The sequence below is a fragment of the Schistocerca gregaria genome, chromosome 2 (genome assembly GCF_023897955.1).
Source record: "Schistocerca gregaria isolate iqSchGreg1 chromosome 2, iqSchGreg1.2, whole genome shotgun sequence".
Classification (NCBI taxonomy): Eukaryota; Metazoa; Arthropoda; class Insecta; order Orthoptera; family Acrididae; genus Schistocerca; species Schistocerca gregaria.
Window position 1 is genome coordinate 775,269,264 of NC_064921.1, and position 23,986 is coordinate 775,293,249.

At 41.2% G+C, this 23,986-nt stretch overlaps 1 protein-coding gene across 1 annotated transcript in view; it reads left to right on the forward strand.

The window, feature by feature from the left end:
* The window catches only part of LOC126335971 (uncharacterized), a 119,121-nt gene extending 106,796 nt beyond the window's left edge, over positions 1 to 12,325 (forward strand). The window contains exons 9-10 of the mRNA XM_049999449.1: positions 7,638 to 7,793; positions 12,178 to 12,325. Of these exons, the coding sequence (XP_049855406.1) occupies positions 7,638 to 7,793; positions 12,178 to 12,240 (219 nt within the window). The 3' untranslated portion in view covers positions 12,241 to 12,325. The remainder of the gene's footprint in view (positions 1 to 7,637; positions 7,794 to 12,177) is intronic.
* Positions 12,326 to 23,986: the final 11,661 nt, after the last annotated feature.

The following is a 23,986-nucleotide window of genomic DNA, read 5'->3' on the forward strand; positions in this document are numbered from 1 at the left end:
TTGTCCTACACAAGTACTTGTGGCACACCTTCGATGCAAATATTCAGGACAACACTTGAATGGTGCTACGTGACATGGTAGAATTCATTGGCACTGCAAATGGGAACTTGCTAAAAGAGTCTATCACTATGAGCCAACAAATGTTCCAAGACGGTCGTGCAAAGTCAATGCGCGACACCGTGACGTCATCTGTTCAATGAGGGCGTCCATGCCCTGCCAAGTACAGTGCCGGCGTGCCCCAATGTCCTTGGTGGAGCAATCGCAACACATCCTTTTGAAACACTTTAGGAATAAGCACACGCGATTGTCCACTGTCATTTTGAACTTGGATCACACCCTGTTGAACTGCAAGGGTATGCCGATGTGCATGCTGCTTGGGTCGGTCGCGAGCAAGGGGCGACTCGATCCGACTAATCAGGGCTTGGTCAAACTTTTCGGTCGCTGTGGCAGCCGAATCATATTGCTCTAAGATTTGCAACACTTGATGGATCAGAGTACTTCAAGTTCTGTTCCCGTATTCTTCTATTGGAGACACTGAATGTTATAGCGTCCCTAATCACTAAGTCACTGTAAAAGTTGCCACAACTACACTTAAATTTACACTTCTAAGTCATGCCCGTTAATTCTGTACGCCACTGACGGTAAATCTATTCAGTTTTTTTCTGCAAACGAAAAAACTGATATCTGGCTGCAGCTACTTGGACGTGCTCATCATAATATTGAGTTAATGCAGCGATTACTTCGTCACGGCTGAGTTCCTGCGGAGACGTGGCTGGGAAAAGATTTTGTATTAACGTGAACACTGGGAACCCCGCAATCGAAAGAAACTGTTGTATCTTTACAGTACGTTCAATAAGATGAACTTGACAATGTGCTGAGAACAGAGCCATTCCTCTTCTGTGTCGTTAAACTGCCGGAGCGTTATTATGCTGGTCGGCGGCTCTTTTTGGGTTGGTTGGTTGGTCTGTCGTGCAGCCAGTAGTCTGTTGTGCAGCCAGTAGTTGTTGTACCATCGTCAGCAAAGCATCAATTTGCTGGCTCTGAAACTGAAAAGCTTGTGTTAGACCCATTTCACATTGGCCATCTGCGGCTGAGGCGCAGCGGCTGGGGATGGAGGGGGCGGGGTAGCCATGGTTTACACAAATACGTTATAGCAAAAAAGCAAGCAAAGCTTCTGAAAAGAAAAAGTTGATTATTTCTGCAGCTAGGCCGGCCGCTGTGGCCGAGCTGTTCTAGGCGCTTCGTGCGGAACCGCGCGACTGCTACGGTCGCAGGTTCGAATCCTGCCTCGGGCATGGATGTGTGTGATGTCCTTAGGTTAGTTAGGTTTAAGTAGTTCTAAATTCTAGGGGGCTGATGACCTCAGATGTTAACTCCCATAGTGCTCAGAGCGATCTGAACCAGTTCTGCAGCTCCCCTTCTGGAATACATGCAACAACAACAACAACAAATTTGCAATTAGAAACCGCTGCAACCTGAAACGTAAAAGAAAGAAGCAAATTTTTCTTCACTGAAGTTTTCTCATCGACATCTTTTAAATCCTTGGCGCCGTCTTTTATATCGTCTCGTTGTCTCTGTAGAGCTGTACCAAGGAGAGGATGTTGTTTGGTGGCTGGTATCCTCTTTCTATAACACAAACTTCTTGCAATTACTAACTGGGTTCTTTATTCATAAGAATAGAAATCTACTTAACTTTAGCTAATTGTTGTGTGGTGTAAGCTCTGTTTATTCCATGTTAGCCTCACTGCTTGTGAAGTAGAAGTCCGTTATGTTCACTATAAGGTTGCACTGTGCTGCCTGTGTCTGTGCTAGTGGCTAAGACTACGACTCCGACTCGGTGGCACGCTGGAACTCAATAGGGGCGACAAACCCGAACTCACCGGCCCTCCAGTCCACGACGACTATTTAAATACTGGCTGCCGAGAGGGCGTCGGCGGAGCGTTTCCAGCGAGTCTGTCTTTGGCCTCTTGCGATCTTCTTTTAACTTCTATGCCACATGGTGTGCTGGTGCCAGCTTATGTCAGCACAGTTGGTGTATAGGAAGGTGGTTTCTACAGTGACAAGTAGGGATCCAGGAAATAAAGGGGCGCAGATGGTGGAGAGTCGGTGAAGGAAATGGTAGGTATCTTTGGCGTGGGAGGCTAGATTATTGGCAACTGGATGAAATGTTAGTGAGGGCCAAGATTCTTTCAGTGAGAGCACAATAACTAGATACAACGAGATGTCCAGGACTTTTGGGTTTGTGTATATTGGAGACCATGTAGAAGGGGGGTCTGCAGGGTGTCATAGGAGTGAGGAGGGAAATAGACTCAGGGGAAATGTTCTGGAAAGGGTGTAAGGCTTTAAGCAGGGATTGGAGGTTATGTTGGACTTCTTGGGTGGGATCACTCTGGCAGAGTTTATAGATGGAGGAGTCAGATACCTGGCGGAGGCCTTTCGCCACATAGTCACTGCAGTTCATACCAACAGTAGTGGAACCTTTGTCTGCAGGTAGGATGATTAGGTCAGGATTTGTTCTGAGGTTGTGTATGGGTGACCTTTCACTGGCTGAATGATTGGTGTTCTGAGGAAGAAACTTGGGGCACGAGGGTGAGGCAAAGCTAGAAGTAAGGCATTCCTTGAAAATGATCAGGGAGTGGTTGGGTGGGAGGGAGGCAGTATCATAGCTGGATGGTGGTAAGATACGTGAGAGTCAGGGTTCAATTATGGGAAGGAAGAAAATGAAGGAAGATTGGGTTTAACTTCCCTTTGATATCGAGCTCAGAGATGGAGCACAAGGTCAGATGGTGTCAACGATGGGGAAGGAAATCAGTTGTGCCTTTTCAAAGGAACTATCCCAGCATTTGCCTGGAGTGATTTAGGGGAATCATGGAAAGACCTAAATCTAGATGAATGGATGCAGGTTCGAACTGTCATCTTCCAGAATGTGAGTCCAATGCGTTAACCACTGTGCCACTGTTCTCGGTTTCCAATATTGGGATTGGTGGGCTTTGATTGGAGGGATTGGTGGCAAGAGAAGTTACCATTGCAGGAATTTCGTAGGAGAGTAGGTCTTTGACAATTCAAACAGGGTTAAATTTGGGTGTAGAGCTAAAGATGAGGCATTCGTATAGGGCTGAAAGAATTTGGTGGAACCTGAGGACAGTGTAAGTGCAATGTGAAGGACTCCCTTGCCCAGTATATTGAGAATTCAACAAGGCGTTCGCAGGCAGACGCTATCTCTCAGACCTAGTAACCAAACAGATCTTCGCCATTTCACCTCACATCCTTAGTCCTCCCACCACACCTGCCAACCAGTTACAAAGGAATGCACCCTTCATCAGCCAATACCACACCAGATTTGAAATACTGAAAGACACCCTTTGTCAGGGACTTGATTACCTACCATCATGCCCTGAAGTGAGGGACATCCTACGTAAGATCCTTGACACCCCTCCTAAAGTGCTGTTCTGTTGCCCACCCAACCGCCACAACATGCTAGTCCATCCCTATGACACTCCAAATCTCACCCTCTTGTCAGACAGATCATATCCTTGTGAAAGATCCAGGTGCAAGACCTGCCCAATCCACACACCCAGCACTTCCTATTGCAGTCTTGTTACAGGCTTATCCTACCACATCAAAGGTGGGCTACCTGTGGAAGCAGTCATGTCATATGCCATCTCTGCTGCAACTATTGCTCCCTGGTTCTATTACCGGCGGGGTCCGGGAATTTCTCTGCCTCTTGATGACTGAGTGTTGTGTGATGTCCTTAGGTTAGTTAGGTTTAAGTAGTTCTAAGTTCTAGGAGCCTGATGACTATAGATGTTAAGTCCCATAGTGCTCAGAGCCATTTGAACCATTTTTTGCGACCATTGCACAGCTTTTGTGTACTGGTATGACTACCAACCAGCTGAGTTGTCCACAAGAATGAATGGGCACTGGCAAATTGTGGCTAAGGACAAAGTAGACACCCCTGTGGCACAACATACAGCTGAATATAACATGCTTGACTGCAGTGGATGCTGCATTACCCTAGCTATCTGGACCCTCAGCAGATGGGAGTTATGCTTACAGCACATTCTCCACTCCTAAAATTATCCTGGCCTCAACCTATGGTAGACAACTGTCTCCACACTTTCCACCGAACGGTTTTTACCCTCCCTGCCTTATCAATTCCTCTGTATTCTCGTCTCCCACCTCTGACAATGCACCTCCCCATCTTTTCCTTACCCCAATCCTCTCCTTTATCACTGCCCATTCTCTCCCCCCCTCTCCCCCTCTTTGCCCCCCAGCCTCCCAACAATGTAGACTCTCCATGCCCAGCCAGCCAACTCTCTTCTATCCCCTCCCCCCTTATCCAGCTATCGCTTGCCTTTCCCCACCCACTCCACATTGCTGGTTCTGTTCTACAGTTGTATTCCGTTTTGAGCTGCCACAGATGGCGGCCATGTCTGCTTGTTTGTGTGAACGAATGTGTCTGTCTTTCCTTTTCTGAGAAAGGCTTTGGCCAAATTATTATGTGTAAGTGCCTTTTTGTTGTGCTTGTCTGCAGCTTAATGTCACATCTCTGTAGTAAGTAGCAATCTATTTTTTATTGTATTGTTATTACAAGTTTTTTCTGTAGGTGAAGAAATTTTCATTCAGTCACTCTACAGTGTGAATATTTATTTTTATGTATTGCTGAACTGATTTTCCAGTAGTATGGTAATAACTGAACCTGTCAAGCTGTTCTGAATATGTTACCATTGCACTGTGAAGATATCAACATTTGTTGTTTTATTTGTAATACTATAGTATATCTTTCTAAATGTATTGAGTATTAAACTATACTTAAATGTATGTATACATATGTAATCATAACGTTTATGCATTCCACATCCAGAGATAGTTCATTGTTAAATGGATCCATGGAACATACTTAAAACTATTTGCATAAACAGTATGTGCACATTGAAATGTTTGTCGGAGAATTTCTTGATCAATACATAAACGAAAAAATTGTATGTGTAAGCATATGCAAGACATTTGTCTCCCTTAGTGTCTGTGGAGCTGACCCACAGCACATAGGTTCTTTCATAAATATGTATTATGTACTTTTATTTTTCTGATGTGTTCTACATCCTAGAAGGTCTCCTCACCAATGGTCTATACAACAAACACTATTCCTAATCTCGCCTAATAATCATCACAGACAAACTGTCTGTCAGACTGAGTCCGTGTAAAGAGCTGTGTGAGTTTGAACAATGTGTCCTTGTTTCCTTCCACAAATTCAGGTATTCTGTCAGAGGGTACTCACAGGAGTTACATTTGCTGACGAAGAAAAGAAACTTAGTGTTTAATGTAATGTTAGAAGGAAGACTGAGTCAATTAAAGGATCAACTGCAATTTTTTTAATTAACAAGATGTATTGTTGTTATAGTGGGCAACTGAATCAAATCTGAACATTGAAACACACAAACAAAGCACAATAGAACTGCCACCACTCCTCTATACTGACAGTTCGTCACTATGTCCGCACTAAATCTCACAGCTGCCAACACCATTAAAACCAAAAACAACATTGTTTATTGGTCATACAGGTCGGCCTTCTTTACACTTGGACGTCATATTAGCCTAGCCCATTGTGGTCCTCTCCGTTACCTCTAATCTTTGACCTCTTACACTGTAAACTATGTTATTTTCCATCAAATAGAAATTTTGGTCAACTGATAATTTCAATGATCACACACATATACCTAAGAAATTAATTAGCAGGGACTCTCTAACTCTAAAGCAAACTGCATAATACATTAACAAATCTTCGTATATCTTTACAGAGAACTTCTGTCACAAGTAAATAGACTGGAAATAGAATTGTGTGTAAAGAGGTGATGGAAATTTTGATTTGTTGTGTTGCAGTTCTCCAGGCGTAAGAACAAGTCCACCAATCAGTTGCAGAGGGGCAAATACCATTCTCATTGGCCTGTGGAGCTGTGCAGGATGCTTTTATGGAGTAAATACATCACAGTAGCACTCAGAGGGGCGTGTGCAAATCTGCTGGATGATCTCTGGCGAACAGAATTCACCTCAGTGTATTGTCGTAGCCGTCGTCGTCGTCGTCGTCGTCGTCGGTGTTGTTGCTGTTATATTTGCACATTTCAGTCCAAAAGGTTGTTTGACACACCTCTCGCCACTCGTCTGTGCTGAACACGCCTCTTCATTTCTGCAGAGCCTCTGCCGCCTGCATGTGTTTGAAACTGCTTACTGTATTCATGCTTTGGTCTTCCTCTATAATTTGTAATCTCCTACCATCCCTTTGTTACTAAATTAACTACTCCTTGATGGTTCAGAATGTGTCCCGCCAACTTGCTGCTGCTGCTAGTCAACTTGTGTTACAAATTTCTTTTCTCCTCAGTTCAGAACACTACCACCTATCTGATACACCCATCTAATGTTCAGCATTTGTCTGTAACACCTCATTTCAAAAGCTTCCATTCTTTACATGTGTGAATTGATCGGTGTCCATATTTCACTTTTGCACAAAGCTACTCTTCAGACAGATACTTTCAGAAAAGACTTCCTAACACTTAAATTTATGTCTAATGTTAACACATTTATATTATTCAAAAAACTTTTGTTACTGTCACTAGACTATCTTTTATATCCTCTTCACTTCTGCCATCATCAGTGATTATTCTACCTGTCTAGCGAACGACACCTGCTGCTTTCCTAAAACTAATTCCCCCAACATAACCTGTCTTAATTTGTCTGCACTTCGTCACCCTTGTTTTCCTTTTGCTGATTGTTATTACTTTTTTTCTTTACACTCTCTTTGAGACAGTTGATCTGAGCACAATGCCTACTTAAACAGAATTACAATGACACTCCCAGAACTTAAATGTTTTCCCCAAATTTCTCCTTGGTTTCCTTTATTGCTTGCCCTATGCACAGTTTGAATAATATTGAGGATAAGTTACAATATTGCCTCACCACTTTCTCTTTTATTGCCTGTCTTTCATGTCTTTCTGCTCTTAAAACTGTCATTTGCTTTCTGTGGAGGTTGCAGAACATTTTTTGCTCCTTGCATTTTATCTCTGATAGCTTCAAAATTTTAAAAAGGTTGTTTCAATTTGGTGCAGTGGTCTGAAACTGTTTTTCCTGGTATAAAGATGAACCACATGATGGCACTGAACTGTATACTTTAATCCGATACCAGATTATGAAAGATATTTAAGGAAATATTCCAGACAACAGCTTCCCATAAAGTTTGAAATGAGGTCTTTTGGTAATGCTCCTATAGATAATGCACAGGTTACTGTAGCATGGTTTGAAAAAAATCATGCTGAGTTGGCCTACTCAAAACTCCAAAACTTTGTTGAAATCTTATGGGATTTTGTGTGCAAGATTAAGTTCCTCATAAAACAGATAGACAGTTACAACAACACTTTAAGAAGAATTGAAACAAATTCCAACACCAGCATATAAATAAATTGTTACAAAGCCATTCCCAAAAATTAAACAATTTAACAGATGTAATACTGACACTATTAATATTAGGTCCACGCCATCAATTTGGACAGCAATAAGTATCTGGAGACACAGTGTAGGGAGTGTATTTGTAGACTGTTCTTATTTCACAAAATGCTATCTTTCTCATGATACGTTTCCTGAGACAGAGTGAAGACCTGAAATGGGCTGCCTACAGCTGCAACTGGCAAGGAGCTCCCAGGTCGTTCACAGACTTACTGAAGATTGTAATGCTCTGGGCACAACAACCACTCATCCTCTCTGCAGGAAAATACTACAGAATTTCTCTGAAAACATTTGTAACAGTATGTATATTAATTAGTTACTTTCGTATACTTAAAGTTTTGAACGCGGCTACATGGTCAGCGACTGTTTACAAAGTAAAATTAACAGCAATAGCAGACCTCGGTTGCAAAAAAGTCTTTTTACCTAGGTTTCGGCACTGCTATGAATGCCTTCATCAGAAATAAAACTCTCAAATTGGAATATAACATTATTACACAATTACAGGAAAGAAAAAAAAAATTAAGTGTAAGTACTAGCTACTAGTACAAAAAAGAAACAGTACTTACAGGTCATATATTTAAGTAAAAAGCAAGCGATAAAGCTTTAGTCACAAAATTTGTAAAACAAAATACATAAAAGGCAAGCCACTATGGGCTTCTCACATGTGTCGAGCGTCAGAGGTGCCCACCTAAGCAATCACAGCCGGGTGAACATTACATCTAGAGTGGCATCTAGTAGCCGCAAATACAAACAGGCTACGTAACACTCAAAATGTAGACAGACGAATATTACAATGAACATTATTTTGTACATGAAGTAAAATGCAATAAGTTTATCTGACAGCAGCAGTTGCAGAAACAAATTGTCTCCATAGGAGTTTGTAAATACAATTTAAAGGCTGAAAACGCCATTTGAGAAATAAAAAGGGAGCTGAATAACTCAGAAAGCAGAAAACAATGGTATAACACGAAATACAGTTAACACAAATGTTTAAAAAGCAAAAAATTACGAGTCGACATGGGTAGAAAAAATATTTCGGTAACTGCACGAGAGAACACGAAATCAAATATCAAGTAATGGCTTTATACCATTGAAGAAGTTTTTATTACGTAATTGTAGCTGCTCATTAAGAATGAGCACATCAATACGAGAAAGACGTTTAAAAATTTCTAATTCTTCGAGAACATCTAAACTATGGGCTTTCTTCACAGTGTGCAAAATGTGCTTTGGATGCGTGGCGTGCAATCAGAAGGTGGTCGGCAAAAGACGAATTCTGGGTGCTCGTGCCATTTTTTCTTAAAAGATGTTCTTTATATGTGACTGTAAAGGCACGTCCTGCTTGTGCTACGTAGTAAGAAGAGCAAGTGTCGCAAAAAATGTTACAGACGCCAGAGTTTTTCAAAGGGGAACAGATCGATTTGAAACTGAGAATTTTTTTTTTCAAGCTGTTATTGGTTGAAAAGGCGACATTACAATTGTATTTATTACGAAGAAGGCGTTGAATCTGATAGGAGATGGAGTCCCAAGAAAGGACTAGAAAAGACCTTTTTTTGGTTGGACTCAATGGTAGAGGTGCCGAGTGTAGTGACACTTTAATAGTTTTCTTTTTAGGGATGTCGTCACTATGGCAGGTTCGTTTTCGTTACTAACTGCTGTAGTTTTTCTTCCTCGAATTTTTCTTTGGAAACTGGGATAGAAGTAGCTCTGAGGGAGGTACGATCAAATCGGTTTATGATTCTTTCCGAAAAACGTTAAGAGAGATTTTAATTTCTTCTACTCTTGGCGTCAAGTCAAGAAAGTTCAGTTGGCAGGCCTCGTTTTCGAGTTCACCTGTGAATGATATCTTCTCGTGAAAGAGATTGAAAATACGGTCAATACCATAAACACGTTCTTTGTAGATGACTAAAATATTATCGACGTATCTGAAATAGAAGAGAATGCCCAGAACTGTAGCTGAGGCACAGTTGAAGAACTACTGTTCTTCCACGAAGTTAATGAAAATGTCAGGAAGGATAACAGCCAACGGATTTTCCTTAGCGAGACCTTTGGATTGCTGATACAATTGTTCATTAAATTTAAAGTAGTTGTACTTGACTACAACTGTGATTACATTCATAAAGTCAGTGATTTGTTAATCATAAAGTTCTTTTTGAAATTATGTAAATTTTTTTCCACGATTCAAAGCGTTTCTTGCATGGGAAAGTTTGTATAAGGATTTTTGATGTGCAGCTCGTGGTCTCGCGGTAGCGTTCTCGCTTCCCGAGCACGGGGTCCCGGGTTCGATTCCCGGCGGGGTCAGGGATTTTTCACCTGCCTCGTGATGACTGGGTGTTTGTGTCGTCTTCATCATCATCATCAATCATCCCCATTACGGTCGGAGGAAGGCAATGGCAAACCACCTCCACTAGGACCTTGCCTAGTATGGCGGCGCGGGTCTCCCGCGTCGCTCCCCTACGCTCGGTAAACGGAGTATGGGACTCATCATCATCATCATCAGTGAAAACAACTTGGTTACTGGACTGCAGTCTAAATCTTTTATTTGATGAACTAAGGCGTAACTATTGGGAGTGGAATAATTGTTCTGAAAGACGAAAGATTTTTTCAGAGAAGCATGCAGAAATTTGGTTAGATCATGGTACACCCTGTACATACTATTACAATTCGGCCGTATTGGATGGTTAGGTTTGTGAACCTTTGGGGGCTGAGGTTCATGTTGATATCACTTAGTCCATGTTGATATCATTGAGTCCAGTCAAAAGAAGTTCTTTTCTATTCCTTTCTCGGGGCCCCATCTTCTATGAGATTCAGTGCTTTCTTCATAATAAATACATTTGTAATGTCGCCTTTTCAACTCATAATAGTATTAAAAATTTTATCCACAATTTTAAATCGACTTGTTCCCTTTGAAAAACTCTGGTGTCTATAACATTTTTTGCGACACTTGCTGTTCTTACTAGACAGGATAAGCGGAATTGCCTTTAAAGTCAGATACCATGAACATCTTTTAAGAAAAAATAGCACTGACACCCAGAATTCATCTTTTGCCGACCACCTTCCGATTGCAGGTCACGGATCCAAAGCTGTTCACAATATGAACATTTTGCACACTGAGAAGAAAGTCCATAGTTTAGATGTTCTCGAAGAATTAGAAATTTTTAAACTTCTTTCTCGTATTGATGTGCTCATTCTTAAGGAGCAGCTACAATTAAGTAATAAAAACTTCTTCAATGGTGTAAAGCCATTACTTGATGTTTGATTTCGTGTTCTCTCGTGCAGTTACGAAATATTTTTTTCCTACCCAAGTCGAGTCGTAATTTTTTGTTTTTTTAAAAACTTGTGTTAACTGCATTTCATGTTATACCATTATTTTATACTCGCTGAGTTATGCAGCTACCTTTTTATTTCTCAAATGGAGTTTTCAGCCTTTAAACTGTATTTATAAGCTCTTGGGTAATCAGTTTGTTCCCGTGTTTGCTGCTGTCAGATAAAAGTAATGGCTTTTACTTCATGTACAAAATAATGTGCATCGTCGCATTCGTCTGCCTACATTTTGAATGTTAAGTAGCCTGTTTGTATTTGCGGCTGCTACATGCCACTCTTGGGGGCCTACAATTGCTTACACGGACGCATCTGACGCTCGACGCATGTAAGCAGCCCCTAGTGGCTTGCCTGAAGTCGCTTTACTTGAGGTGCATAAATAACTTGTTCTATACCAAATATTAAGCTTGTAGTGTAATATAAACAGAAGGTATGTAATGTAACTGAGCAAGCAGCAGCTTTTCCCAAACTATTAGCATTCATGTTAACACTATTAAATTTTAATTAATTTTTGTAATGCACATGTTCTAATACTTTTTAATAATGATTAATACTTAATACATCTGAAGGGCCTTCTTCATGATTCACGGAAACAATTTGTATTGGGTGCCACAGCCACAAATTTATCAAAAGACAGGTCTATGAACGAATGACTGAATGAATGAACGTGACATTTTTGCTGTTGAAATATATTTTCAAGATGTTATTTCAGCTGAGCACGAATGTACTCCCTGAATACAATAACTAGAATCATCTACATTGTCCATACCCATAGCATTATATCAAGAGGAAACAGGAGGAATAATCAAGTCTATTCATCAAGTAGCACTGACGTAGTTGGGTAGGGGATGAAGATTGGTTACACTATGACTGTCCAAGGAAACATGCAGAAATGCATTCAAAGGGATAGATGGAATGTTCAGCAAAAAGCTTTCCAACCGAATTATACATCATAAAGTAAGAGAAAGGAAGGAACATAAGTAGTACCTATTGTTATAGCAGGATGGGTTCACCAAGTAAAAAAGTTACTAATAGACATGCATCAAACTGACACAATAAAAAACTCTCGTAATATCAATGATTTTTGAAAGACGGATTGACACAGCTCAAGCTGTAAAACATGTAGCTGAAAGCAAGTACTTAGAACTGTGATTTAGATGAGATGTGACAGTAACAAGTTACAGAAGTTTGCCTATGTCTTCCCAACTGATTAAAAATAGTCTTAAAGATGACATTGCTTGTTCTTCTTTTGAGAGAAATACATCTTATAATTTTAGATTAAGTATGGCATTTCCATTCCTCCCTCTGGTTTGAAAATACCTGAATGTATACATTTACATTGGAGACCTTTTTATTTAATTTCAGCTGCTGAATGCGTCTTACTCATATTATGCAGTTCTGAGGCAAATAAACGACACAGAAAAATAATGAAATGCAACAGATATAACGGGACATATCTACAGTCCCTGTTCTCTTCAACTGATCCAGACTAATCTACATGGAATTTTTTCTGTTATAGCACAGCAAGTTTTGTTTGTTGTACACTTTAACACAAATGAGTCCGTCTGAAATACTTACATAATTAGCACATCTAGAAAAATACATTGTACAAAAAATATTATACATTGTCACTGAAAATGAAAATAAATAGCATTATGATGTATAAATTAAAAGAGAAATAAACACATCATGTTGCCTTAGTACTTTTGTTTGAACCTTCACAAACAGCTGTGATTATTAAACACTATCACAATTGTATCAGTTATTTGGTAAATTCTGAAACACCACATGAGAAGAAGTTGTATTTAATATTGTTGTTGTTGTGGTCTTCAGTCCAGAGACTGGTTTGATGCAGCTGTCCATGCTACTCTATCTTGTGCAAGCTTCTTCATCTCCCAGCACCTACTGCAACCTACATCATTCTGAATCTGCTTAGTGTATTCAGCTCTTGGTCTCCCTCTGTGATTTTTACCCTCCACACTTCCCTCCAATACTAAATTGGTGACACATCGATGCCTCAGAACATGTCCTACCAACCAATCCCTTCTCCTAGTCAAGTTGTGTCACAAATTTCTCTTCTCCCCAATTCTATTCAAATCCTCCTCATTAGTTATGTGATCCACCCATCTAATACTAACAACATAAAAAGTTGCTGTGTTAACAGTAACTTGTGTTGTATAGTCTTGCATTTGTCAATAAGTTTACAGACTTTTAACTCAGTCCTTATCCTTGGGGTTAACTCCATCCATATGCTTGGAGGTTCTGCATTGTACTATGTTTTATGGAACACCATCTAGTGGTGAGTGTGTGTCCATGTACATAAGCATATTTTGTGCACATACTTTCAAGTACTAATTGTTTTGAATTGGGCAAAAGCAGTAGCATAAAAACGATAAACACGTTTACACAAGTAATGGATCACATCTTCAATTAGTAATGTGTGAGACTAGTTTACTATTCGATCATTTACATTACATGTCGAAACTGATACACAGATTATGAGAATTATTATGTGTGTAATTATTATTAACTTTAGACGTACAAAATTGCGAGGTTTCACCAGCTTCTAAATGTATCCACGCTGAAAAAGTTTACTGTTGAATTCCATAATCTTGTAGAGACATGTAAAACTACTGTTTAAAATGTGAGCAAACATCACACTTTTAACCAGTTTAGAAACATATTCTATGTATTTTTGAAATATTCCTCTGTAGTAGCTATCTAAATATTTGACGAAGGTTCAGTCCAAAAAAGTTTCAAAATCAGCTTTGTAATTAAAAAGTTAATCAGTATATGTGAATTTTAAAATTTTCCCAGCGAATTGATTGTTCAAACAAATTTCGGGCTTGCAGCTGGTCGTCGTTCAATACTTCGCACGATATTTCAACTGGGCACCTGCCAGTCATCTTCAGATGAGCCGTTGCAGACTGGCGAAAACGTCCTCCGTTCCGCAATATATAGCGTACTGTAACTATTCTGCGCATGCGTCGAAAACTTGATAGTTGAACCGCAAGACTAAAGTTTCACACGGAATTTGCAGTCTCCCCTCGCACAACGGCCACAGGCGGGTCACGTGATTCCACCTCCACATGGACAGGAGGCCGGGCGTGACTGCCAGCGCTCCTGGTTTTACCTGAGTGTACTATGTTGCCTTTCCCGCCAGAAAACTAACACACACTCGCATGCTTTGTGTCCGTAAGCAAAACCAGCAAAGTGCACTACAGCCAGATTGCACAGATTCTTTTCAGGTTTTTACTACGAGTTGTTTAAAAACGTACAGCCCAAAAAGAGCCCAGAAGGTTAAGTGACTTAAAAAAAGTTTGCACTCTTTTTCCGTTTTGTTTCTCAAAATAAATATTTTTCTTATTAACTTTCGTGTGTAGCGAACATGAGTTTCTACTGTGATGTTTTTATTGCTCAAAATAAAATGTCTGTGATGAAATTGCCGAAGGAGTCGGCTTTAATTTCGTGTACGGCAATTAAAAAGCTCAATTTCGTGAAATTTCCACTTTAATGTGCTGTAACGAGTTGGCTATTTCTTTGTACATAAACATTTAGCAGATGCAAACAGTTCATTGTTCGTTTCGTTTCTTTATTAAAGTTGCTCTCTGCTGGTGTTCTTGTTAGATTTTATTCCGCACACTTCAAGCTTTATGTTCATAATATATCCGTGTCTTAGGCTGATATAACATTTAATGCATAGTTTAGCAATACATGGGATATGACTTTTCAGAGTTTTACAGTCGGCTGAAGAATGCGTTTGCAACATTTTGTCCATTTGCTGCTCAAATAGGATACAATAATTATTGAACTGTTAATACTTTCCATACAGCCGTCCTCAGCAAACTGCTGAATGCGTTTAAAGCTTTGTACAATAACCACATATATTTGCTGCCATGGCAAACTCTGTTGCCATTATTATGAATTACCTTATCTACCTATTGCATATCCGAAATATGTGTGTGTTATTAGTTTCGGAAACTTGTTCTTTTGAATAACATTGCCCAGAAGATATGTTTCTAGTAAACACTTATATTTACCTAAATACAATGAAAATGACTTGTAAGCAACATGTTCAAAAATTGTAGACTTTGACAATTTTAATTTCAGTTATTAAAGCCCAGGTAAAATAATGACGAAGGCAAATAATATCTGTTTGTAGTAGGTGCGCTGGCACTCACGCCCCGCCTCCTGTCCGTGTGGAGGTGGAATCACGTGACCGGCCTGTGGCCGTTGTGGAGGGGAGACTGCAAATTCCGTGTGAAACTCACTGCCCGCCGGCAGCGCCCTCGCTGGTGGAATGCGTTGCTGTTTGCCACGGCCGTCGACGCACTCTGTAGTGTCCGATTTGAGAAAATCGTGGAGATGATGGGATTCCATGCACTGTCCAACTGGTAGCCGCTGTCAAGGTTTAACAGATTTTCCGCCTGTCGTATTTCTACGGATTCTTTAATAATGGAGTCCCAGAAAGAAGTTGCTGTGGACAAAATCATTGTTTTCTCATACTCTATTGAATGTCCAGTAGAAATACAAAGTTCAGCAATAGCGGACTTGCTTGGCTGCAAAAGGCGGGTGTAACGTTGATGTTCAGTGCAGCGTTCTTTCACGGTGCGTGTGGCTTGACCTATGTAAGCCATACCACATTGGCATGGTATCTTGTAAATTCCGGCCTTTCGTAGTAACAGAATGTCCTTAACTGATACCACAAGGTCCACAATCTTCGATGGTGGGCGGAAAACCACTTTTACCTGAAATTTTCGGAGGATTCTTGCTATTTTAAAAGAAGTGTTGCCAACGAAAGGAAGAAAAGCTAAAGATTGTTCCGACATGTTCTCCTCTTTATTCACTCCCTGCTTCTTAGATTTAAATGTTAGTGCCCTGTTAATCTGCTGGATGTAATACCCATTTTCGCTGAATACTGTCTTTAGATGGGCGAGTTCTTGAGGTATCTAGGGCATTAAGATTATCAGAAACCCATTCATACTGATTTGTACCTGCAAGCATCAAGGTGCCATCACCCATCGCAAACCATGAGTTTGCTTAGAACACTTGTTCATAGAGCTCATACTGTCTCAGATCTGGATATCTTACCTCAAGAACTCGCCCATCCGTCCATCCCGTTCAATCGCTCTTCCAAGTTCTTTTCTGTCTGTCATAGAAGTAAAACATCATCAGTAAACCTGAAAGTTTTTAATCCCTTTCCCTCAACTTTAAATTCTACTCCAAACTTTTCTTTGGTTTACTTTACGGCTTGCTCAATGTACAGATAGAACAACATCAGGGATAGGCTACAATATTGTCTTACATCTTTTTATACCACAGTGTCCCCTCTATGCCTCTTGACTCTTATAATTACCATCTGGTTTCTGTACTAGTTGTAAATAGCCTTTTGCTCCCTGTATATTACCCCTGCTATCTACAGAATTTCACAGAGAATATTCCAGTCAACACTGTCAAAAGCTTTCTCTTAATTTTGGAATGCCATAAACGTAGGTTTACTTTGTCTTAGCCTGCCTTCTAAGAGAAATCATAGGGACAGTATTGATTGAATGTCCCTATGTTACTCAAGAATGAACATTGATCTTCTACAAGATCGGCTTCTATGTTTTTTCCACTCTTCTGGAAGGAATGTGTGCTAGTATTTTGCAGCTGCGAGTTATTAAACTGATAGTTTGGTAATTTTCACACCTGTCAGCAATCGCTTTCTTTGGAACTGGTATTATTACATTCACTGTGAAGTCTTCAGATATTTCGCCTGTCTCACACATCTTCCACACCAGATGGAAGTTTTATAATGGTTAGCTCTCCGAAGGCTATCAAAGTAGAATGTCATCTACTCTTGGGCGTTTGTTTTAACTTAGTTTTTTCAGTCTGTGTCAAATTCTTCTTGCAGTATCATATCTCTCATCTCATCAGTAAAGAGTTTTCTACCTATAATCAACTGAATTCCAAATCAATTACAAGCACAACATTTTTATTTTGACAAAAATAAAAATAAAAACTGAATTTCAGAAACATAAATAAATAAAACACTCATTAAAAATATAAATTTTAACCTAATTTTTTTTTTCATCAGTCTACTGGCTGGTTTGATGCGGCCCGCCATGAATTCCTTTCCTGTGCTAACCTCTTCATCTCAGAGTAGCACTTGCAACCTATGTCCTCAATTATTTGCTTGACGTATTCCAATCTGTCTTCCTCTACAGTTTTTGCCCTCTACAGCTCCCTCTAGTACCATGGAAGTCATTCCCTCATGTCTTAGCAGATGTCCTATCATCCTGTCCCTTCTCCTTATCAGTGTTTTCCACATATTCCTTTCCCCTCCGATTCTGTGTAGAATGTCCTCATTCCTTACCTTATCAGTCCTCCTAATTTTCAACATTCGTCTATAGCACCACATTTCAAATGCTTCGATTCTCTTCTGTTCTGGTATTCCCACAGTCCATGTTTCACTACCATACAATGCTGTACTCCAGACGTACATCCTCAGAAATTTCTTCCTCAAATTAAGACCCGTATTTGATATTAGTAGACTTCTCTTGGCCAGAAATGCCTTTTTCGCCATAGCGAGTCTGCTTTTGATGTCCTCCTTGCTCCGTCTGTCATTGGTTATTTTACTGCCTAGGTACCAGAATTCCTTAACTTCATTGACTTCGTGACCATCAATCCTGATGTTAAGTTTCTCGCTGTTCTCATTTCTACTACTTCTCATTACCTTCGTCTTTCTCCGATTACTCTCAAACCATACTGTGTACTCATTAGACTGTTCATTCCGTTCAGCTGATCATTTAATTCTTCTTCACTTTCACTCAGGATAGCAATGTCATCAGCGAATCGTATCATTGATATCCTTTCACCTTGTATTTTAATTCCACTCCTGAACCTTTCTTTTATTTCCATCACTGCTTCATCGATGTAAAGATTGAAGAGTAGGGGCGAAAGGCTACAGCCTTGTCTTACTCCCTTCTTAATATGAGCACTTCGTTCTTGATCGTCCACTCTTATTATTCTCTCTTGGTTGTTGTACATATTGTATATGACCCGTCTCTCCCTATAGCTTACCCCTACTTTTTTCAGAATCTTGAATAGCTTGCACCATTTTATATTGTCGAACGCTTTTTCCAGGTCGACAAATCCTATGAACGTGTCTTGATTTTTCTTTAGCCTTGCTTTCATTATTAGCCGTAACGTCAGAATTGCCTCTCTCGTGCCTTTACTTTTTCTAAAGCCAAACTGATCGTCACCTAGCGCATTCTCAATTTTCTTTTCCATTCTTCTGTATATTATTCTTGTAAGCAGCTTCGATGCATGAGCTGTTAAACTGATAATGCGATAATTCTCGCACTTGTCAACTCTTGCCGTATTTGGAATTGGGTGGATGATGCTTTTCCGAAAGTCAGATGGTATGTCGCCAGACTCATATATTCTACGCACCAACGTGAATAGTCGTTTTGCTGCCACTTCCCCTAATGATTTTAGAAATTCTGATGGAATGTTATCTATCCCTTCTGCCTTATTTGACCGTAAGTCCTCTAAAGCTCTTTTAAATTCCGATTCTAATACTGGATCCCCTATCTCTTCTAAATCGACTCCTGTTTCTTCTTCTATCACATCAGACAAATCTTCACCGTCATAGAGGCTTTCAATGTATTCTTTCCACTTATCTGCTCTTTCCTCTGCATTTAACGGTGGAATTCGCGTTGCACTCTTACTGTTACCACCGTTGCTTTTAATGTCACCAAAGGTTGTTTTGACTTTCCTCTATGCCGAGTCTGTCCTTCCGACAATCATATCTTTTTCGATGTCTTCACATTTTTACTGCAGCCATTTCATCTTAGCTTCCCCGCACTTCCTATTTATTTCATTCCTCAGCGACCTGTATTCCTGATTTTCCCGGAAAATGTTTGTACTTCTTCCTTTCATCAATCAACTGAAGTATTTCTTCTGTTACCCATGGTTTCTTCGCAGCTACCTTCTTTGTACCTATGTTTTCCTTCCCAACTTCTGTGATGACCCTTTTTAGAGACGTCCATTCCTCTTCAACTGTGTTGCCTACTGCGCTATTCCTTATTGCTGCATCTATAGCGTTAGAGAACTTCAAACGTATCTCATCATTCCTTAGAACTTCCGTATCCCACTTCTTACCGTATTGATTGTTCCTGACTAATGTCTTGAACTTCAGCCTACTCTTCATCACTACTATATTGTGATCTGAGTCTATATCTGTTCCTGGGTACGCCTTACAAGCCAGTATCTGATTTCGGAATCTCTGTCTGACCATGATGTAATCTAATTGAAATCTTCCCGTATCGCCCGGCCTTTTCCAAGTATACCTCCTCCTCTTGTGATTCTTGAACAGGGTATTCGCTATTACTAGCTGAAACTTGTTACAGAACTCAATTAGTCTTTCTCCTCTTTCATTCCTTGTCCCAAGCCCATATTCTCCTGTAACCTTTTCTTCTACTCCTTCCCCTACAACTGCATTCCAGTCGCCCATGACTATTAGATTTTCGTCCCTCTTTACATATTGCATTACCCTTTCAATATCCTCGTACACTTTCTCTATCTGTTCATCTTCAGCTTGCGACGTCGACATGTATACCTGAACTATCGTTGTCGGTGTTGGTCTGCTGTCGATTTTGATTAGAACAACCCGGTCACTGAACTGTTCATAGAAACACACCCTCTGCCCTACTTTCCTATTCATAACGAATCCTACACCTGTTATACCATTTTCTGCTGCTGCTGATATTACCCGGTACTCATCTGATCAGAAATCCTTGTCTTCCTTCCACTTCACTTCACTGACCCCTACTATATCTAGATTGAGCCTTTGCATTTCCCTTTTCAGATTTTCTAGTTTCCCTACTATGTTCAAGCATCTGACATTCCACGCCCCGACTCGTAGAACATTATCCTTTCGTTGATTATTCAGTCTTTTTCTCATGGTAACCTCACCCTTGGCAGTCCCCTCCTGGAGATCCGAATGGGGGACTATTCCGGAATCTTTTGCCAATGGAGAGAACATCACGACACTTCTTCAACTACAGGCCACATGTCCTGTGGATACACGTTACGTGTCTTTAATGCAGTGGTTTCCATTGCCTTCTGCATCCTCATGTCGTTGATCATTGCTGATTCTTCCGCCTTTAGGGGCAATTTCCCACCCCTAGGACAAGAGAGTGCCCTGAACCTCTATCCGCTCCTCCGCCCTCTTTGACAAGGCCGTTGGCAGAATGAGGCTGACTTCTTATGCCGCAAGTCTTCGGCCGCCAATGCTGATTATTTATCAAAATTTAGGCAGTGGCGGGGATCTAACCCAGGACCGAAGACGTTTTGATTATGAATCAAAGACGCTACCCCTAGACCACGGGATCTATTTTAACCGAATATAAACATAAATAAAAAGATCAGAAAAATCATAAACAAACTTCTCCTATGCCTGCTTTATTTTGTTCCAGCATCCTGTTTTTTGCGAATTTCTCCCAACTAATTCCTGCCCAACCTGATGTTTGCGGTATCTTGACTTCTTTCAGTCCCTGTGGGTTTGTCGCTTCATCTTTCAGCTCTCATGTCAAAGTGTTTATTTCTCTCGTTACGTTTCTGCTGATTGCTTGGGTACGTGCGCTATTCTCCTGGGCTTCGGCGCTCTCTCGTTAATTCGAATGGGATTTGGTGGCATTATCTCAACGTCTTCATTCGGTCCTCCTGTCTTTAATTGACTTGGTGATATGAGTTTCATTGCTGACCATTTGTCGGCATGTTTGTCCTCCAATACCCATTACGATTACCTATAGTCCCCCTGTAATAGTTATTGACATTCCTGTGTGAAGAACGTGTGCCATTTCTTGTCCTGTAGCCATAACAGTTTCTTTGTTGGAATCTCTTTTCACTTCTTGGTGCGAAGTTATTATGCGGTTCGTAACAACTTACATTCCTTCTGAGGTCTCTGGTGCATTTCGCGGTCTTTCATTCATGTTTCCACTCGGGTTTCGCTTTTTTCTTGCTTCGTCTTCCGAGAATATGAATTCTAGTTCTCTCAAAATTCCTTTGAAGGGTTCAACGACACTGCCTCCGCATCTTACCAATGACTGTTCGTATTTTAGTGGCAGCTTCTTGGTACACACTTTAATCAATTCTCCATCGTTGCATATCACATCCAAACAATGGTGTTTCTTTGCCATTGCTTCGAAAAATTTTACTGGGCTTCTCTCCTGAATTCTCGAAGTATGGTTTTTATAGTAGTTCATACTTCACTCTATTTCGCGCTTTACTCGACCAGTAGCATAAGAGAAACGTATCTCTGAAATATTCATATGAGTGACGTGTAGCTGCTACGTTTTACCGTACGAAACACGAGAATAATCGCCGCTTCTGTTTCCGATCATTTCACGTGTGTCTTTCACGTTGTAGCAAATCCATTGGCTATTGCCCACTGTAACTTTTGCCTAATCTTGCATGATATCGTATAATGGAACGTAACGATTTTCTTCCATGGGCTCTGCGCGAGTGGCGGTGTGCATTACGCTATTACCTTCGCGCCCTTGCATTTCCCCGTCACGTATTGGCTCAGTGTCTTGCCTGGCTAATCTTGCCGCTGCAACACGTGGTCGGAATTGTTCCGAAATGTATGCCTGATGTACCCGGCGCCTTCGTGGTGCCTTCTGTTCTTCGTAACTTTCTAAATGTACCTGTGGCATGGCAAATGGTCAACTATCGTATTACTTCTTTTCCGCCTATGATTAAAATTGTATTTGCGTGAAATCTTTTTTCATTCCTTGGGAAACTTCTTGCTTTTCTGGTGGCGTCACTGACTCAGAAGTTGCTATAGATTCAGAGCTTGTATGATCTTGATCACTTCACTCTTGTGTAGTTCGCAATAGTTCCCCTCTGCATTTTTCTAATTGATTCTTCATTTTCGCTTCTATTGTCATGATGCGAGTATCGCACCTCTTGAGAACTGGTTTTTCTGATGAGTTTTTGCAACACACTGTCTCCAACTATTTGTCGCGCTGTGCCTGCTGCTTGGCGTGTAATTGTATTAACCATTTGCTTTTCTTTGCAATTTCACCGTCTGTATCGTCACGTAATGCTTTGTTGTCATCACATAATGTTTTGACATAGTAACAACGTTTTAATTTCACCCTGAGTATCGTCATGCAACGTTTTTATTTCGGTCTGGGTGTCATCGCGCAATGTCTGCACATCCTCTTGGACACTGTCAATATCTCTTCTTAACTGTGTGTGACCTACTAATAATTTTTCGATGACATCTCGGGATTCTTTTGCCTCTTCGTCAATGTCACGTAATTGTTCTTTGATCTCTATATTTTGTTTTCTAATTTCACGCAGTTGTTTCGTTGTTTCTGCATTCTGCTCACATACCTGTAGTTGCAATTGTTTCACTGTTCCCCCACACACTGTACCCTCTGCGCACATGCCTGTTGTTGCAGTTGTTTCGTCTATTATTTTATCTCTATCTTTTATACCGTTACGGTGCGCGTTAATTTTTGGAGAATTTCCGACAAATTAACGGATCTACTACCTCTTCTCCAGCGCGTTTCGTTCTGTATTTACATTCTCGTGTCCATCTGCAGCCGACTGCTCTGAACCATGCAGTGACACATTTCGATTGTATTGCCTGTATTCGGTTGTGAGGGAGGTCTTATTAAATGTACTATGGGTTGTATGTATTCAAGACGTTCCCCATCTTCTTTCACCTCTGTTGATCGCCACTTATGATGCCTTGTTCTGCTGCACCCCATTTTATTTCTTGCGGTGTTGTGTTGTCTGTTGTCATATCCTGACGTTCCCGTACATTATCTTGCTGGGTGTCAGTCTCAATTTGGTCGAGGTCATTGCTAATCTCTCTGATTCCTGTGTTTACAATTTTAACTGAGGCGCCTTACTTCGCATAATCATGTACTACTACGACCTTACTTGCTACATAAAATTATTGCCTTCATCCTTTCTTTACTGTTCCTAGTTAACCTGACACAACAACAAGACTGTAGGAACTTCACTTACCAGTTGGGGCACAAGAAACTTATCAACGTAGTGTCAGCCACCTGTGCACTTGCAAGAAAAGTTTAAAGCCAACAATGGTGTTACAACTACACTATGGAGATACTAAGTACATCTCTCAGTGCATTGCACATCTACATTCCTGGAAATTGAAATAAGAACACCGTGAACAGAGCATGCACAATGTCGACACTAGTACAGTGTATATCCACCTTTCGCAGCAATGCAGGCTGCTATTCTCCCATGGAGACGATCATAGAGATGCTGGATGTAGTCCTGTGGAATGGCTTGCCATGCCATTTCCACCTAGCGCCTCAGTTGGACCAGCGTTCGTGCTGGACGTGCAGACCGCGTGAGACGACGCTTCATCCAGTCCCAAACATGCTCAATGGGGGACAGATCCGGAGATCTTGCTGGCCAGGGTAGTTGACTTACACCTTCTAGAGCACGTTGGGTGGCACGGGATACATGCGGACGTGCATCGTCCTGTTGGAACAGCAAGTTCCCTTGCCGGTCTAGGAATGGTAGAACGATGGGTTCGATGACAGTTTGGATGTACCGTGCACTATTCAGTGTCCCCTCGACGAGCACCAGAGGTGTACGGCCAGTGTAAGAGATCGCTCCCCACACCATGATGCCGGGTGTTGGCCCTGTGTGCCTCGGTCGTATGCAGTCCTGATTGTGGCGCTCACCTGCACGGCGCCAAACACGCATACGACCATCATTGGCACCAAGGCAGAAGCGACTCTCATTGCTGAAGACGACACGTCTCCATTCGTCCCTCCATTCACGCCTGTCGCGACACCACTGGAGGCGGGCTGCACGATGTTGGGGCGTGAGCGGAAGACGGCCTAACGGCGTGCAGGACCGTAGACCAGCTTCATGGAGACGGTTGCGAATGGTCCTCGCCGATACCCCAGGAGCAACAGTGTCCCTAATTTGCTGGGAAGTGGCGGTGCGGTCCCCTACGGCACTGCGTAGGATCCTACGGTCTTGGCGTGCATCTGTGCGTCGCTGCGGTCCGGTCCCAGGTCGACGGGCACGTGCACCTTCCGCCGACCACTGGCGACAACATCGATGTACTGTGGAGACCTCACGCCCCACGTGTTGAGCAATTCGGCGGTACGTCCACCCGGCCTACGCTCTCACT